Source organism: Acipenser ruthenus, chromosome 43 (genome assembly GCF_902713425.1).
Source record: "Acipenser ruthenus chromosome 43, fAciRut3.2 maternal haplotype, whole genome shotgun sequence".
Lineage (NCBI taxonomy): Eukaryota > Metazoa > Chordata > Actinopteri > Acipenseriformes > Acipenseridae > Acipenser > Acipenser ruthenus.
Genome location: NC_081231.1, coordinates 1,517,347 through 1,536,043, shown reverse-complemented (window position 1 = coordinate 1,536,043; position 18,697 = coordinate 1,517,347). Strand labels below are relative to the sequence as shown.

At 41.0% G+C, this 18,697-nt stretch overlaps 1 protein-coding gene across 22 annotated transcripts in view; it reads right to left on the bottom strand.

Annotated features, from left to right (window-relative positions):
• Positions 1-1,479: 1,479 nt before the first annotated feature.
• The window catches only part of LOC117962483 (neurexin-2-like), a 431,235-nt gene continuing 414,017 nt past the window's right edge, over positions 1,480-18,697 (bottom strand). For 14 of the 22 annotated variants that reach the window (XM_059012170.1, XM_059012171.1, XM_059012165.1 and 11 more), the window contains 2 exons: positions 14,835-14,913; positions 1,480-4,395 (listed from right to left, as the gene is read on the bottom strand). In XM_059012170.1, coding sequence (XP_058868153.1) covers positions 3,461-4,395; positions 14,835-14,913 — 1,014 coding nt within the window. In that variant the 3' untranslated portion in view covers positions 1,480-3,460. The remainder of the gene's footprint in view (positions 4,396-14,834; positions 14,914-18,697) is intronic. The other 8 variants (XM_059012180.1, XM_059012177.1, XM_059012178.1 and 5 more) reach the window with 2 other exon arrangements.

The following is an 18,697-nucleotide window of genomic DNA, read 5'->3' as shown; positions in this document are numbered from 1 at the left end:
TCAAATGTTGGCTTCTCGGAGTTTGTTTGTTTTGAATACATATTTTGCCTCGACTCCTGAGTCCCTGTACTGTCAAACCGTCGCGCAGGCAACCTGCCTGATTTTTTTTTTTTAAACGCCTTTCAGCCGAACTTAATTATTCCCGTGTTCAGTCTTGGCTGACTCCAGCCTTCCCTCGATGTTATAGCATTTCCTCTTACCTGTTGTAGTCGATTTTTTTTTTAATCTTCTCATAACACCTGGCGCCATGTCAAGAAGACGGCCGGTATGTTGTGTGATTATGGCTTGTTTGTAGCTGAGCTTGTAATCTTTATTTATATAAACAACACAGCACTCCATTTTACCTAATTACCAGGTGATGCCTGCTTTCTGGTTGAAATACATAGGGTTTTAAAAACAAACAAACAAACATAGAAACACAACATATATATCTAGCACCTTCATATTTTGTACAAATCAATGGGCTGACCCTCACGCGAATGTGCTGCATCTCAGTGCTGCAAAGCTGCTTAAGATAATACCTGGTGCTCTATTGTGATTTCCCTATGCTTTCCCCATATTTGACAGTTTACTATAAGTACCATACCTATCTGGGCTTCATCTTGCTTTCACTATGTTGTATTACACTTTGCTATGTTTTTACTGTGGGCAGCTTTTGTTAGGGCTTGAACACACATAATAGGATATTAAGAAAGAAATATAAGGCAAATGTAGATATAATGTGTCCCTTTAAGTGAGTTGCCCAGTACAGCAGCTACAGCCAGAAGCTAAGCTGAGCTTGACCTGGGCAGTTCTGAAAACCAGGAGCTGTTTGGAGTGATGTTGGGGTCCCAGTATGGGAGAACTCTCTCTTACCTTATTTCCAGGGCTTGACCGGCTTCCCATTCTGGTGTTGTGACAGAGATAGCAGCGGATGTAATACTGCAATGCCGTTGTATTAGGAGAGGAACACCACTGTCATTCCAATCTGCTGCTCTGGGGATCCCATTCTCAATGTTTCTGTGCCATTTGATAGATCTGTATTTAAAAGTCCTATTTTTATTTAATATTTTTTAATAATCATGCCCGGGACCTTTATAAAAAATCTCAAATTCATCTATGGCAAAATAAAGGTCTGTGAGAGTGGAAGTTACGGCCAAAAATGAATTTACTATGGAATTAAATAATATTGTAGCCGACTATTACACCCTACTCAAAGACAAACAGCTTTTTCCTTCAAGACAGGACTTCTAGCTGTGCTGTACAAGTAACCCTCAGTAGATTGCAGTCACATTATGTGGTGGACTATATGGGCAGCAGTGTGGAGTAGTGGTTAGGGCTCTGTACTCTTGACAGGGTCGTGGGTTCAATCCCTGGTGGAGGACACTGCTGCTGTACCCTTGAGCAAGGTACTTTACCTTGATTGCTCCAGTAAAAACCTACCCCCCCCCCCCCCCCCCGCCACAGACTCTGGAAAAGGTACAAAAAACACAACAAGTGTAAGAAGTATATAACCAATTGTATTTCCCTCTGTTAATGTACACACATGTAGATTCATCTCACTGCTGACACTTACAATAACATTGAATAGAACAGGAAGATACTGGGAGTAGCCTATAGAACCCAATTTTTCGAAGATAACAAAATAAAATTAGATAAATAAAATAACACAGCTACCCACCTAAAAGGGAGAGAAGTTTTGATACAAAAAAATAATAATAAAAAAACAGGAATTCTGACCCCCTGTTGTAAGTTTTCACGGCTGTGTTTACAACCAGCACTCCTCTAGTTTTGCATTATTTGAAAGGAAACTGAAAATATTTTGATACACACTAGAAATCATAAAAGGTAGCTATTTGGTTTTAAACAAGAGAGACAGCAACAACCAGTCATGTACAAATTGTAACAATTCCTGTCATTTCTTTCTGTACGTTTTTATATTTTTATTTTTTCTAACAGGAACGTAAACAGGGAAAACACACCGTTCTTAATAATGGGATGAGATTCACAAACTTTTTTTTTTTTTTTTTTAGATTTTTTTTTTCATGTTAACAGTTCATAATGGAGTCAAGAACATTTGAATACTGGAGTCTTTTTTTCCTCCCAAAAGGGACCAGTTTTTTTTTTATTTCGGTATTGTTCTGCGTTCCATTTCAGTCCATCTTCGCTTAAGAATAAAACTGTTGATTTTAATGAAGACACATTTTTCCTTAGAAAAAAAAAAATTCAGGATTTAACAAAATCTTGTTCTTTTTCCTGTTGTTGTTTTCAGAAAGATGGCTATCCACTTTTTGCAGTCTTTTTTTCCCATTAAATCACACAAACAAACACACATTTTTTTATAAGCTTCTAGCTGGTCTGTAGGACTCTGAAAGGTCTATACATATATATATTTATATATTTAAGTCTTTTTTTTCATGTTGCACAGAACATCTCCTTCATTTGCTGGTTACGACCTACTGCATATGAAGTCCCAAGTTAGGAATGAACCAAAAAAGAAGAAAAAAAAACCCACTGGGTTCTGAATGGCTGATGTAGCTGTTTTTTTTCTCCACTGAAACGATTACATTTCTTTGTACATGAATACTACATGCTTGAAACACAGCAGAAAAAATGTTGCATTAGCACCTTAACCGAGAGAGAGAGAGAGAGAGAGAGAGAGAGAGAGAGCGTGACTGAAGAGACACAAATTTGAAGGCAGAGTTTGTATCAGGTCTGGAGTGCAACTGGCAGCTGCATTGGTTTAGCAAGCAAAAGGTCCACTGTTTTATTTTGTTTTAATTTTTTTTTTAGGTCTTGGCAATCCAGTCTGTACCGTCTGCACGTTTCTGTTTGTGTCTTAGAGTGCCACCGACAAGCAAGACCCCCAGTACAAAACCAAACTACATTTTCCTCTGTTTTTTGTTGTCGTCTATCACGTTTGCCGAGTCTGTGTCTGTTCATTTCAGCTTGGCACAAACAAAGTCATTTCTTCGATTCGTCCATAATTACTCTCTCCCCAAGACTTTTGGAAGAGGATGTCTGTCCTTTTATGATTTATTGTTTTTAAAAACCAAACACCGTTTTGCATTGCTTCTGATCCCTTTTTCATTTCTCTTTTCATGTTCTTAAAAGTCTTTTTTTCCCCCTCTTTTAAATAAGTGTTGGCACGTTTGAGAATGGCCCAGTCAGACATAAATAAATAAATACATAAATAATATAATATAATCACTGAAACAAAAAGGATTAGAGAGAGGAAAAGGAAGAGGTGTGGGGAAGAAAGAAAGAAAGCAGGGGAGATGAAGGGTCTTTGAATGTATAGTGATCCACAATTTTCTTTCCTTCAACTCCTGTTCTTGTAAGGACAAGGGAAGGGATGGGATTGGAGGGCAGGGGATTTTGTGTTGCGGAACATATGACCGAGTGTTTTCGGTAGTGTGATACAGAATTCTCACGTTCCATTCTCTCTTCCCCCCTCTCTCTCTCTCTCTTTCTCTCTCTCTCAGACGTAATACTCTTTATCTTTGTCCTTCTTGTTCTTTCCCGTTGTCTTGGCAACGCCGGGCTGCTTCTCCTTCACCACGGCACCGTTGCTTTGCGTCGCAGAGTTGCTGATGTAATTGCGGCTTTGGTCCACCTGGTAAGAGCCTTCGTCGCGGTTGCGGTACTTATACATGGCGTAGAGGAGGATGAGGATGCAGAGCGCCGCTGCGGCCACTATTCCCACCACCATCCCGGTGGTGCTGCTGGATTCCCGGATCACCTCCACGGCTCCTGGGGGACCCCTTTCTCCGGGGCCCGTGGGATTGGCTGTAGGCAGATTGTGGAAATTGGGGGGATAGGTTATATCGGGCTGGTGTCTGTGTCTACCGTTATGATCAAGGTCATAGGAAGTGGGCATGGGGAGCAAGAGGACTTGATCGCGGGTGTTCATTTTGCCGGCGGGGATGCTGTTTTTAGTTTTACGCAGGAGAAGGTCGGGGCTGGCCCCCTGTGCAGGGCCCTGGTTTTCGGGAGGGGAGTTGGAAGTGGTGGCGGTGGAGGACTTGGAATTGGGCTTGGAAAAGTGGCGGTCCCGGGAGATTTTGCCTTCGGCCCCCCCGTTGACTGCCGGCGGAGGTAACAAGGTCCTGTCTGTGACCAAGGGAAAAGTTTTGTAAAAATCCTCATCGTCGGTCGGGGGCAAACTGGAGTCAAAGACCTCCCCAGAGCCGTAGCCCGAGACTTCGATGGCATCCTCGCAATCGTTATCTTCCTGGTCAAGGGGGCAGGGGGGGCGCTGGTTGGCGGAGGGGAGGGTGAGGGATTCTTTGGTGGTCTCGAGGAGGGTTAGGAATGGACGGTAAGTAGGGGGAGCGGGGATGACGGGGTAGCGGGTGGCGATTGAAGGGGGGTCTAAGGAATCTTCTGTAATTATGGGCAACACTAATTCACCTCCTAGGACAAGAAAGAGAAAGAAAGATGCAAGCGTCAGTGTGGCGTTCCCCCGAGCACCCATGACAACAATTTTTAAATAATTCAGGACTATTTTTTAATTGTATTTTATTGTATATTGTCTTACACTATGTATTGCTATTTATATAAACTGTGTAGACTATGCTGGACTTGCATGTAAGTAAAATAATGAAATCAAATACTATCACTTAATCTTCCCTGTCTACAAACTTCTTTCTAAAAAAAAAAAGTAATTACTTGTTAAACTTAAAAGATAAAAGACTAAACAACAGTTATACAGCCTATCAAATCTATCTTTCTACCTTTTCTTTCTCTTGTCTGTTTTTTTTGTCTTTTTTTTGTCTTTTTTAAACAAGATAGCAAACCACGGAATTCAAGTCACTTACATCAACAAATTGGCCGCATGATTTTAGCATGAAAAAAAATTACAAAAAGAAAGCTGTGTAAGATTGTTCTCGGATAGAAAAACAACTTTTCCCCCCTTTTCAAATGATTTTTGTTTTTCTTTTGATTAAGATTAAAAAAAAAAACATTTGCCCCCTTTTTAACAAAGGCTGCATTATATAATTTATTTTTTTTCCCCTTCATAATTAACATTGTTCTTATTGGACTGGGACAAAGGGACAAGTTTGTGCAGATTTCCATCCTTTCAAATGTTAAATATACCGTTTCCCCCTTTTCCCCAATTTTTGAGTCTCAGTTATAATTCCTTTCATGTCATTCCCTTCCTCCCAAAAAGGTTACTACCACAAATAATTTTGTCAACGGGAAAAAAAGATTGAATTTCATACAATACATTTAGACTTTTGTGGTTAACAAAATTAGAGTAAGTTATCATAACAATATAGTTTAAAAAATTAAATAACAAGTAGATGTCAGTTAAAAAGTAGCCTGTCTTCAAATGAGGACAATGGCACTTAAAAGAGTGCTAACCAATGCTTTAAATTTTTGCACCTCTGGTTCCTAGTAAATGATTGATCTCAGAACTTCATCAAGTTGGATCCCAGTGATTCAGCCTCAACAACATGACTAGGTAGCCCATTCCATCCCCTCACCACTCTCTGTGTGAAGAAACATCTCCTTCCCTCTGTCCTGAGTCTCCACTTCATTTCCAACTGTGTCCTCTGGTCCTGGTTTCTCTACTGTGCTTAAAGTATCATGTTTCTTTCTTTCTTTCTTTCTTTCTTTCTTTCTTTCTTTCTTTCTTCAATTGATGTAACCAGACTCTAATTCTGTAAAGGTTTAATAAATATACTCCTACCCTTTGACATGAGGAATCAAACTAAGAACTATCCATTCACTGTCTGTGGTTCAAGAATGAAGCCAGGTGAGTTCTTGTTTTATTTTAATGTGGGTAGTTTTTAAATTTTTCACAGAAATAAGCTGTGGGGGGGGTGGGGGGGTGGGGGGGTACTAAACAATTAAAATAATGGGAAACATCCTACTTAAATATATCAACAAATAAAAGAATGTACTTCCAGCAATATGAAGTAGACTTTAACGTCTTTACTTATACAGAAGTAAACCCATGGCCAACTATTCATGGCTACACTTAAATGGGTATAACTTTTTTTTTAGATAGATTTGCAGTGTCTTTAAACATTTTCATTTGCTAAAAAACAAAATGAACCAGCTGTTTGCTGAATTTGAAGCTACCTCAGTTTGTTTGGGGGAATGAACTAAGTAAAAAACAAAAGGAAGGAAATCTGCGTCATTTAGGACAAATTTAACATCAGATACATTACTGCAGCCTTTATACAGGGCAGTCTGGCGCACAGTGATCAAACAGGAAGACTGGGATCGCTTCAATTTGTTTTCAACTGCTGTGCTCCAAACAGCTCAAGACAATACAACCCAGACACTGTCCTTTTGTGAGGTGCATAAGTATGCACGCACTCACTTCCCCTAGCAGGAAGTGGAGTTATAGTCCGATAGTACCGTAGCATGAAATTACCTTTTTAAATTTCCTTTTTCTTATGAATTATCCCAGAACAATCAAAAGGCTCTCTCCTGTACTGAACACTTTATGCAACAGCAATGACTTCTCCAATTTGAAGACAAAGTTGCATCAGATGTCTTTGTAATGGCGGGTTCTACATTTCCCTGATTATTTTAAGGTGCAGTAATTCTGAATGGCTCTGTTGCTGCCATGTTGAGTTATAATGTTTCTGTAAATCTGCCTGTACCTGGCTTTGAGCAAAATCCTAATCCTGTTTTGAGCTCGTCTGGAGAATCCAGGACTGAACAGCCTTCCTCATTCCATTCAAAGCAGGTGACATTTCAACTCTGCCAGCCTCGCCAGCTCTACATATATCAATATACTGACTGGAATGAGGGATGCTGCTCAGCCCTGGCGCTCAGGATGTTTCAACCTGCCGAACGTCAACCGGAATAGATTTTATCAACCTAGACCCTAAGCCATATTTTCTAGAGCATTTTACAGCACTGAGGAATTACCCTGGATTGCATCAACCCTCCATCCGTAGCTATCCATGGACTCCGCTAAAACGATGTACGTGGATTCCTCAGTTCTGTAACATGCTCTAAAAACCCAGCTGTGGCTTTTCAAATCAAAGGTCTGTTTTTCTGCTTGAAATAAATAGTGTTTGTCTGAATGTTGCCTCAATCTCTAAGTCATTTTTTGTTTTAAATTTAGAATCTCCAATTATTTTACCCCTGATTTTCTCCCAATTTGGAATGCCCAATTATTACTATTCTCCTTCACCGCGGGGATTCCCTCACACAGCCCAGGGACCCGAGGCTCAGTGGGCGTCCTCCGATCCCACGAGCCAATCGGCATCTTTTCACACGCAGGAACTCGAGAGAGGATGTCTGCAGGCTACCAGCCTCTGGAGGACAAAGACCAGCCCAGCAAATCTCTGCCCCCAAGCTCACTCTGCGCCTGGCCTGTAGAACAGAAAGCAGTGTACAAAAATGTGTAAAAGCATAATTAAAACTGCAGACAGGAGCCGTGGACAGTAACTGGGTTATATTAGCGAAATGGAAATGCTGGTAGCAGTTCAGAATAGAGAATTCAAATGCTGAAATGGTTTATTCTCCAGTCTTGGCTGCCTATCAAAGCAAGTGTGAAGTAAAACCTTAAACCCTTTTTATCTTTTTTCAATGCTGATAAGGTAAATTAATTAAATGCCAAAGCAAAAGGGGGCTGGAGGAGTTGCTAAGCAGTGGGAGGGGGGTTAAGAATTTCCAGTATGGCTGTACATTGGTAGCAGTGAATATTTCATTCCCTTACATTTAATACGTTTCAACTGAATATTTTAACACTGTAATATGGTTGCACTGTTGGGTAATTGCAGTCTGATTTGAACTTATCGTGGCTTCTGTCATTAACCAGCTAGCTACCTTATTGACTGACATGCTTTCAGTCAGTAACATGACCCAGAAAGCACAGCTGAGATCAAATAACCTAGGAAGAGCAAGTGTAACCGATCTTCCGAGAGTAACGAGTATAAACTGAGAACTTTCTTTAGCCTGATGAAGTAGCAGATATCATGTTTAAAAAACGATGTTTGCTATATACCTATGTAGCTAATAGAAGTGCAAAACATGGAAGATATATTCGATTATTTAATTCGCTACAATCAATTTGAGGCCAAACAAACATTTTGGCTGTTCATCAGTAAAACAATTTGATAATAACTGGAACAAAATATGCCATGCTGGTTCATATACTTTTGTAAATGTTATTGTTAATTATTATTATTATTATTATTATTATTATTATTATTATTATTATTATTATTATTATTATTATTATTATTCAAATGACTGATTCATATACCAAAATGTGTTGCATTTTACTTAAAATATTTGCTTTAGTATTCAATGGGCTCTGTTCATCCAATACATTGAGTCAGATCAGTAACAGTACAACCATATTTTGAGAGCAGAAAATGTAAGCCTATGTGAAAGCTGTAAGGTTATGCAATATTCATCACCACATTGTTGGGGTGAAGTGACCATCTGTCTCAAAGGGAGGGAGAGGGGGAGGGGGAGGGTGGGGTAGTTGCAGCAGTGAAGGGGTCAATTTCTTCTCTTTTCTTTTTCACTTTCTTTCAGTGACTCCAAAGCACTTTTTTCAAACATTATTAAATGAATGCTGTAGCACCACCATGACATTATAACCCTGGCTTTCTATACAGAAATAACAGCCCCATATTAAAACCCATATTAAAGGAAAACAAACAGTTGAAGGGAGAAGTACATTCATCCATCCTGGGCCAACAATACACCCACATGCCCACGCTCCTTAGCCCCCTACTCCCACACTTGACTGGTTAGCTGCAGCCTAGTGAAACGACAGCTATGGTCTAAGCAACCCCCCCTAGTAACGTCCCTGCATGGTAAAAACACGCTATCATTGACGCAAATGAAAGTTGTCAAAAACCTGCACACGTCCAATTATAAATCCTGACCTTGGTAAGACACCTATCAGTAATATTTACATACAGTATATGCACATATAATATAATTGTGGGTTAAACAAAAACCCTATGGTTTATCCTAAACAGAACACAGAAATATAACGTTAATGGTGGTTCTCAAATGCACCAGCGATTGATGATTGAGCTCCTGTTGAACCCCTGACAGTCCCGGTCTGCAAATGTTTTAATGCACATTGCAAATGGACACTGTGTGTCCACATTGCCTACAAAGACATATACAATTGTAATGGATCGGACAGTTTTGACTAGACATCTTTATCAAAAAATTAACATACATTGAAAATTCACTGCTCGCAGGTCTTATGTACAGTATTAGAAATTATTGATTCAAATTATCAAAACGATCATTTTCAGATTGCACACATACTTTCTGCTCCAGAGAATTATTTCCCCCAGACTTTAGAAGGGCTTTGTCACCACACCATACTTAAAGACGTTCCTCTGTTGACTTCCTGTGTAACGGGTATCAGAGCCCCCACCTGAATCTCAAACTCAGTTCCTATGCACAGAAATAGTAGTGCAGGATCAGGCAGGGTCCTATTATGCGTAGCACAAGAAGGAAGTGAATACCAAGTACTGCTATCAAACTCGTAGCTTTTGACCAGGATAAATGTGGTTGAAGGTGAAATCAGAAAGCGAAAAGCTTTCAATACTATAAGCCTTGGTTAAAACATCTGTAAAGTGTATTAATACAGGACAGTACATTGAGATGCATTGAGATCTACTTGGAAAACGCAGATGTGTAGTCAGTACAACTATAAGGACCTCCCACAAGTACAGTCACTGTGCTAGATTTGCTATTACTCCATGAGAATGTAATTTACTTTCTTTAAGGAGCGAGGCATTTCTGATCATAACGATGGTCAGCCATCTAAGAACCGATTATGCCCAACCATTGCTCAACCTATACTTTGATAAACCACAGATGGATTTTTAGAGAATTTTACAGCACCAGGAATACAACTGTATTGCATCAACCACATTTCAGGATGATTACCAGCAGTGGTTTATCAGGGTATAGGGTGATCAAATCAGACCCTTAAGGTTCTAGCAACTTACGGGAGAGAGACATTAATAAACTGTACCGAAGTTTAGATTCTCATGTTCAGACTTGTGCTGGTCAGATGAGACGTAAAAACAAGGTCCTGTTGTAAGTGACTGCAGCAGCAGTTGTTCTGAAAGTCGCTTTGGATAAAAGTGCCTGCTGATTAATAATAATAATAATAATAATAATAATAATAATAATAATAATATTAATAATAATAATAATAATAATAATAATAATAATAATAATAATAATAATAACAGAAAGAAGTATGAACAAGGCTGGTGAGATATTTCTAATAGGATTATTATTTCTAATAGGATTAGCTAAAATAAGATATTTCAGACTCCCAAACTGGGATTTGAAATGATGCTGGAAATTCGAACCCGGGCGTCAGCCACAGTGCGGTCCTGTCCACATTTCCATCAGGAATTACTCAGGCTCCACAGGTGCTGCCAGGGGCCCGGGAGAGCTGAACCCGGGGGCAGGTATATTTCACTATTATTTGAAGAACAACAAATTGCTGTGATCATTGGAGCCACCGGGGTCGACCTGCTTGCTTGTGAAATTTATGATGTTTTTTCTCTGGGTTTAGAGTTGAGAACAGTGCTAAGATTTATTGCTGGGGGTGGGAGCTGTGATCAACCGAGCGACACAAACAGAAACCCAAAAGCTACTGTAGAGCAAGACAGAAAGTCTCCACTTGCTCTATAGAGACCACAGTCTCTGTTTCTTTCTGGAGCGAAACTTCTTTAACGTGAAATCCCCGTTTGTGTATTTTCAATTGATAGATATTATTGTATGTCTGTAAGTAATATTGACTGCGATATGCATAATTTCTCTTTTTCTCCCCCTCAATTCTGACTATTGCAGTCTTTTAAGTGTCTTAAATGCTTTAAATAATGGTTCAATCATGTATTTAATATTTGGTCTGATTTCAGGTGCATTAAATTGTCTGAACCTAATCACTAATCATTTTTAGCTAGGACCCTGCACGTGCATTAATTACCTTGATTATTAAACTGTGAAATGTGGTTCAGTCTTATAGCAAGGAGGATAGTCATGCTTGATTTTTGCATTAGTTGCTTGTTTGTTTTCTTCTCCAGCGTTACAGGGAGCAAAACTGTTTCTATCTGCTTTCCAGCTAATAAAATAATTCCCTAACTCTTACAGCACACACTATATAAGGCACAAATGTCCAATTTTGAAACGAATCACTATAGCACACAGGGTGATTCATAATTAAGAACATAAGAAAGTTTACAAACGAGGCCATTCAGCCCAGCTTGCTCGTTTGGTTGTTAGCAGCTTATTGATCCCAGAATCTCATCAAGCAGCTTCTTGAAGGATCCCAGGGTGTCAGCTTCAACAACATTACTGGGGAGTTGGTTCCAGACCCTCACAATTCTCTGTGTAAAAAAAGTGCCCCCTATTTTCTGTTCTGAATGCCCTGTTATCTAATCTCCATCTGTGACCCCTGGTCCTGGTTTTTTTTCTCAGGTTGAAAAAGTCCCTTGGGTCGACATTGTCAATACCTTTTAGAATTTTGAATGTTTGAATCAGATCGCTGCGTAATCTTCTTTGTTCAAGACTGAGCAGATTCAATTCTTTTAGCATGTCTGCATACGACATGCCTTTTAAACCCGGGATAATTCTGGTCGCTCTTCCTTGCACTCTTTCTAGAGCAGCAATATCCTTTTTTTAACAAGGTGACCAGAACTGAACACAATATTTTAGATGAGGTCTTACTAATGCATTGTAAAGTTTTAACATTACTTTCCGTGATTTAAATTCAACACATTTCACAATATATCCGAGCATCTTCACGCAACACTGTTGTTTCGCTTTGAATTCTACTTAAATGCTGATATTATAGTACAACCCTCTGGTGGTCAAAAACCCTCCAGTCGTGATGCTCTGACAAAGTTGGGCAAATTACGAATCACTCTGTGTATATTCAGTAGATTGCAGAGCAATGGCAGAAATGCCCACTGCAGATTCCCAACCTTGACCTCCCTGCAAGAATGATAGGCTGGTAATCATTTTGGAGCGGTCATGTGTTCCTCCAGAACCAATCACATGCTTTGCAGGTTAACCAAGTCCAATCAGATCTACGGGGGGGAGCTCCATGCGATTGACAGCGTTACGGCGAGCAATCTGGTACCAAACCCTGCATACATGCACAGAGTCCCAATAGACACAAGGCCCTTTGATGTCTAACACAAATGCTATTTTTTTTTTTATTTAGTAGCTAGTTTTGTCCTGTCTGGTATAGCCATTCGAATGTTATTATTGAATCCTCAACGCAAGAAACAAGGACATCTCTTTCCTCTTTTGTGGAAAGCAGACAAAGGATAGGTTGCAGCCCCCTCTCTTTTAACAAGCTCTTTCAAAACAGTAAGCATTGGGACAGCTGATGTAGTATATTGTTATTGAGGAGATGAATATTTGTGTGCTTGCAGATTTACTGCTGCTGCCATATGCCGAGATGCCTCTCATTATTAAAGTGCTCCTTCAGGGCCGTTGTGAAGGGGGATATGTATTTCTTCGCCCTGTTTGTGTTGGAGCCGAGCCAACGCCAAGACAAAGCTGCTTAATTAGCTGCTCTGGGCTCCCCAGTAAACGTATCTGCTTCCAGCAAGCACCAAATGGCGGTGTGACAATTACCGCCTCTTTAGATCCCCACAGGGACCGTGGATCTGGTTCTTATTTTTTTTATGGGCATAAAAAGTCAAATTGTTTTTGGGGAGGGCTTGGGTTCTCTAAGTAGTTTTATCCTTTCTGTGACCGAGTGTGGAAGTTACTGCATGAAAGGAAACGTGCTGTCGGCTTGTGATGTGGAAAGCTGAGGGACGATGGCACTGGCTGTAATCAGGTCTCAGACACCTCTGAGACGATGGAGGGAAGCAGTGTGACCTACTCTAGTGGTTAGAGCTGAGGAGGGACTGGGAGGGAGGGAGGCAGTGTGGTCTAGTTTAGTGGTTAGAGCTGAGGAGGGACTGGGAGGGAGGGAGGCAGTGTGGTCTAGTTTAGTGGTTAGAGCTGAGGAGGGACTGGGAGGGAGGGAGGCAGTGTGGTCTAGTTTAGTGGTTAGAGCTGAGGAGGGACTGGGAGGGAGGGAGGCAGTGTGGTCTAGTTTAGTGGTTAGAGCTGAGGAGGGACTGGGAGGGAGGGAGGCAGTGTGGTCTAGTTTAGTGGTTAGAGCTGAGGAGGGACTGGGAGGGAGGGAGGCAGTGTGGTCTAGTTTAGTGGTTAGAGCTGAGGAGGGACTGGGAGGGAGGGAGGCAGTGTGGTCTAGTTTAGTGGTTAGAGCTGAGGAGGGACTGGGAGGGAGGGAGGCAGTGTGGTCTAGTTTAGTGGTTAGAGCTGAGGAGGGACTGGGAGGGAGGGAGGCAGTGTGGTCTAGTTTAGTGGTTAGAGCTGAGGAGGGACTGGGAGGGAGGGAGGCAGTGTTATCTGGTTTAGTGGTTAGAGCTGAGGGACTGGGAAAGAGGGAAGCAGTGTGGACTTGTATAATAGTTTTAGCTGAGAGTAGATGAAGAGATGAGGAGAGTGACTTAACCCTTAATCAAACTCATAATTATTCTTACCACTCCAGTTAGGACTCATTAAAATAAGCAAGCTCCAGTTGGTAGTTAAATTGGATTGTTATCAAGAGAAAAGTTTAATTAGCCCTGTGGGATACTGGACATTCCCTCCTAGGAAGATGAGGTTCATTAAAAAGTTTCACTCACAAGAGAAAAGTCTGTCTAATGTTTTGTGTAGCTCAGCCTTAAAAAAAATGCATTCATTGACACTGAACTAAAATTAAAAGTGTCTAGTCACATTTTCTGTTAGAAATACAGCTGTAGTCACACCACTAATTCCCCCAGTACCCATACATTTTTGGAAAAGTTTGGGACAGTTCAGATGTATTGCGTTGTCGTCTTTTCTTGAGAGATACAGGACTACAAGTACCAGAATGCATTGTGATGTGAGTTTTAAAAAAAACACCCTGAACTGTCCTAAAAGGTCGGGGTCAAACATATGGTCACCCTGTATGGAACATCATTACAGAAGAGAAGTTGCATCTCAATGTATCTGTCCAGCAGGTATACTACACTATAGCCTGCCTTGCCTTTATAACAAGCATGTCGAAACAAGCAGCAATCAGACTAATGTTAAACTGGTAACACCTTCCTGGTGGTCTGTTGACTCTTAGACCATCAGGTTATCAATTAAAGACTAAAAAAGACGTCATCACTTCAACACTTCGACTATGAATCTTCAGTGAATGCAAGACGTTGGTCATTGAACTGATTTCATTCAGCATTTCTAAATCAACTGAAGACCAACAGACCAGAAACTCCAGTAATAAGTTAAGTTTAGGATAAGCTTGATTGCCTGTCGTTAAATTAATCAAAGAAAGATTTATTTGAATCACTTCTCCCTCTTCCAATTTTACTATTGCCTCACTATCGCAACCCACTTACTGATCAACTGATGACTTCCGTTGCTGCTATCAAGACAACCACCTCTATTCCCCAAGCAGGGGTTGTTACTGAGCTACTGTACCCTGGAGGAGAGGGTCCAGCCTGGGGAAGTCTCCGGCTGGACTCCAGGGGCTCTTGATCAGTTGCTGGCATGCAATAATGAAGTGATCAAACCCAGCAAGTTTTCCTCCCCAACCCCAAAGATCAGGCTCACAAAATGAGGTAAAAAAAATCGCCTTTTAGAGTCGGTACTTGACTAGGGTTCTTCATTGGAATTCATTATATAACATGTTTCTGCACTTTCATTCAAAGCCGCGTGACTCGGGACTAATCAAAAACAGGACTGCCATCGCCAATCGCTGCTGCATACGGAACAAAGAGGAGGGGCAAGGTTTAAGGTTGGGCTTGAAGGAAACAGAACCACTGAAATGGACTCACCAGTTCCAGGCTCACACTCCTCTAAATCTTCATCGTCGCTGGGGCATTCTGCCGAAGCAACAAGCAGATCATCGGTATTCTGAAACAGAGAAAAAAACAAGGGCGTTGTTACACTCTCAAGAACAGAGGACCGGAAAGATAAGTGCAGAGCAGTACACACAATTATTATTATTATTATTATTATTTAGTCATTTAGCAGATGCTTGTATCCAAAGTGACTTACAGAGACAAGGGGATGACCTATGCATCAACTGCTGCTGCAGAGTCACTTACACTTACTCTCATCCAAAGGACGGAGCACAAGGAGGCTAAGTGACTTGCTCAGGGTCACACACAGTGAGTCAGTGGCTGAGCCGGGATTTGAACCTCCTGGTATCAAGCCCTTTTCTTTGACTACTGGACCACCAAGCCTCCTTAACATTTTATCCCCCAAGTCAAGCCCTTGTCACACAGTCACACAGTTGATACATGCATATAAGAACATAAGAACATAAGAAAGTTTACAAACGAGAGGAGGCCATTTGGCCCATCTTGCTTGTTTGGTTGTTAGTAGCTTATTGATCCCAGAATCTCATCAAGCAGCTTCTTGAAGGATCCCAGGGTGTCAGCTTCAACAACATTACTGGGGAGTTCGTTCCAGACCCTCACAATTCTCTGTATAAATGTGCTTCTTATTTTCTGTTCTGAATGTCCCTTTACCTAATCTCCATTTGTGACCCCTGGTCCTTGTTTCTTTTTTCAGGTTGAAAAAGTCCCCTGGGTCGACATTGCCGATGCCTTTTAGAATTTTGAATGCTTGAATCAAATCTCCTTGCAGTCTTCTTTGTTCAAGACTGAACAGATTCAATTATTTTAGCCTGTCTGCATATTACATGCCTTTTGCACTCTTTCTAGAGCAGCAATATACTTTTTGTAAAGAGGTGACCAGAACTGAACACAATATTCTAGATGAGGTCTTACTAATGCATTGTAAAGTTTTAACATTACTTCCCTTGATTTAAATTCAACACTTTTCACAATATATCTGAGCATCTTGTTGGCATTTTTCATAGTTTCCCCACATTGCCTAGATGAAGACATTTCTGATTCAACATAAACTCCTAGATCTTTTTCATAGATTCCTTCTTCAATTTCAGTAGCTCCCATATGGTATTTAAAATGTACATTTGTATGCCTGCGTGCAGTATCTTACACTTTTTTCTATTAAATGCAATTTGCCATGTGTCTGCCCAGTTTTGAATGCTGTCTAGATCATTTTGAATTACCTTTGCTGCTGCAACAGTGTTTTCCACTCCTCCTATTTTTGTGTCGTCTGCAAATTTAACAAGTTTGCTTACTATACCAGAATCTAAGTCATTAATGTAGATTAGGAAGAGCAGAGGACCTAATACTGATCCCTGTGGTACCACGCTTTTTCAATGACGGTGAAATGTCCTCCTCACATTGCAGCAGTATTAAAACTTTATTTCTCAATAATGTATTTGTATAAATTGATGGTTAGCATAGCAGTCACTAGGACCCAGCAGAAACACCAGTCAACTGAGGCCGCGTTGGAGCACAATACATTATGGGCGAACTCAAGCAAAGATGAGAAAGTAGAGCCCGGTGGAACTGTTTCTAAAAGTTATTTTTTTCATTGTGAAATTTATCAATCGTGATACTATTTCTGATGGTCTCAATACTATAACATATTTTCGATTTGAAGATTGGGATTGGTGTAGAGCGGCTGTGAAATACCCCCTCCTGTCCTCCGAAGAGGGAGTCAATCGGAATTACAGAATGTTAGGTAAAGTCGTTCAAGATTAGCATTGGCCAGGGTCTGGAAACCACAGAGCACTTTATATAAAAGCAATCACAATGAGCAAAACAGAACATCTCCTAGAATTTGAATAGAGGCAGCTGCTCACTGATGCCCATGATGACCTGGCTATGAAGTGCTATGACGCCAATGTGTTTTCTCAACCCCTTTGGCTATACTACTCCTGCTAAACAGACAGACAGAAGGTTCTGGTCTCTGGTGCTCCTCCTTGTCTTGTCATCACTAGAATATCACCCAAGTGGATCAGAATGCCACAGCTTCCTACCCACCCAGCAGCATCAACCGTGTGCACACAGATGGCACACGCTGGCATCCACCTGCCAAGTCCTCCAATTAAGTCTTGCTCATTACAAGCGCTACACGACTCTGATTTCTCCCGATTCTCTCTTTAGTGGGAGTTTGCAATCAGTAATTTGGTGTGCACTTCAAGGGCTCTCAGAGACATGGAGAAGGAGGCAGGAAATTGGCGATGAGGGGGAGAGGGGGAGAGGGGAAGGGAAGAGAATGTGGAAGACAGGAGAATGGGGAGGAAAGGATAGGATTGGGGTATGAAGGGGTAGGGAAGAGGTAGGGAAGGTAGAGGGGGAAGGGGATAGGAGGGGATTGTATAGAGAAGATGACTGAGAGGGGCAAGGAAAGGAAGAAGGAAAAGGAGGGAGAGAGAGGCAGAGGTAGAGCATAGAAAGGTGAGACAGGGGGAGGAAGAGGGAGGGATGAAACAGGAAGGGAAAGAGGATAAAGGGGTAGGGGAGAGAAGGATGGGGAGAAAAGGGAGGGAGAGGGAGAAAGGAGGATGGGTGACAAAGGGGAAAGGGGGAAGAGGAGAGGAGAGGGGGAGGTGGGAGGAAGAGAAAGGGGATTGTATGGAAGTGATAAGGAGAGGGGGATAGGGAGCAGAGGAGAGGAGAGGGGGGTTGTGTACTGTACCTTCTGAGACAGACAGAGAGACAGACTGCTTTAATCTCTAGGAATTAGAGACTAGGAAATGTACAGTAAAACCACAAGTAAATTGATTTGCAATAAGCTATTGGTTAACAAACAATAAATGTAACCATAGGAATTATAACATTGGTGGATACATCTCAATTGCAAATGCAGTTACAGCCAACCTGAACTTAAATAGACTTATCATTGAAATACTTCTTTAGCACAGTGTTAACAAAAGCTGTGGTTTTCTATTCCAGTGTCAGTTTCACAGTACATTTATATACCCCTATCTTAGATAGCAAGGGAAAGACTGCCATTTAAACACAGTGAAACCCTTCGAAATTGCAAACTAGATATTATCTATTAAAAAAAAGCCACCGCTAGAATTTATAGAAGATAAACTATGCAATAACGCAAGCTTTACATCTGCATAGCATTAGCCTAATTAGACGATGTGGCTCCCTCTTCTCTTTCCAGAGGCGTTGATCAGATTCACTATCTCTCAGCTCCAATTTCCTCCTCTTTCTAAAAGGGAATGATTGTGAAGCGACCAGCTCTTATCACGGTTCAGGCCCCAGCAATGCAGCTTGTAATTAGGATGTACAATTGAAGGAAAACGCGTCCCTTGTGAATTAATTCCCATGATTCAGGCCATTATCTGGATTTACAGAAATCTCTCTCTCTCTCTCTCTCCAAGACACCTGTTCTCAGCTCTTGAGCACTGACAGTATCATTGTAAAACTTGATACAGCTCTGGAATATCACAGTTTATACCACAAGCATGGATTTCGCTAGCGTGGGATACATGTTTGTTATTCCACTTCAGTGAGTGGGATAACATGAGTGGAATAACATGTGGAATAATGTGAGTGGGATAACATGAGTGGGATAATGTGAGTGGGATAACATGCATGGAATAACATGAGTGGAATAATGTGAGTGGGATAACGTGAGTGGGATAACATGAGTGGAATAACATGAGTGGGATAACATGAGTGGAATAACATGAGTGGGATAACATGAGTGGGATAACATGAGTGGAATAACATGAGTGGGATAACATGAGTGGGATAACATGAGTGGAATAACATGAGTGGGATAACATGAGTGGGATAAC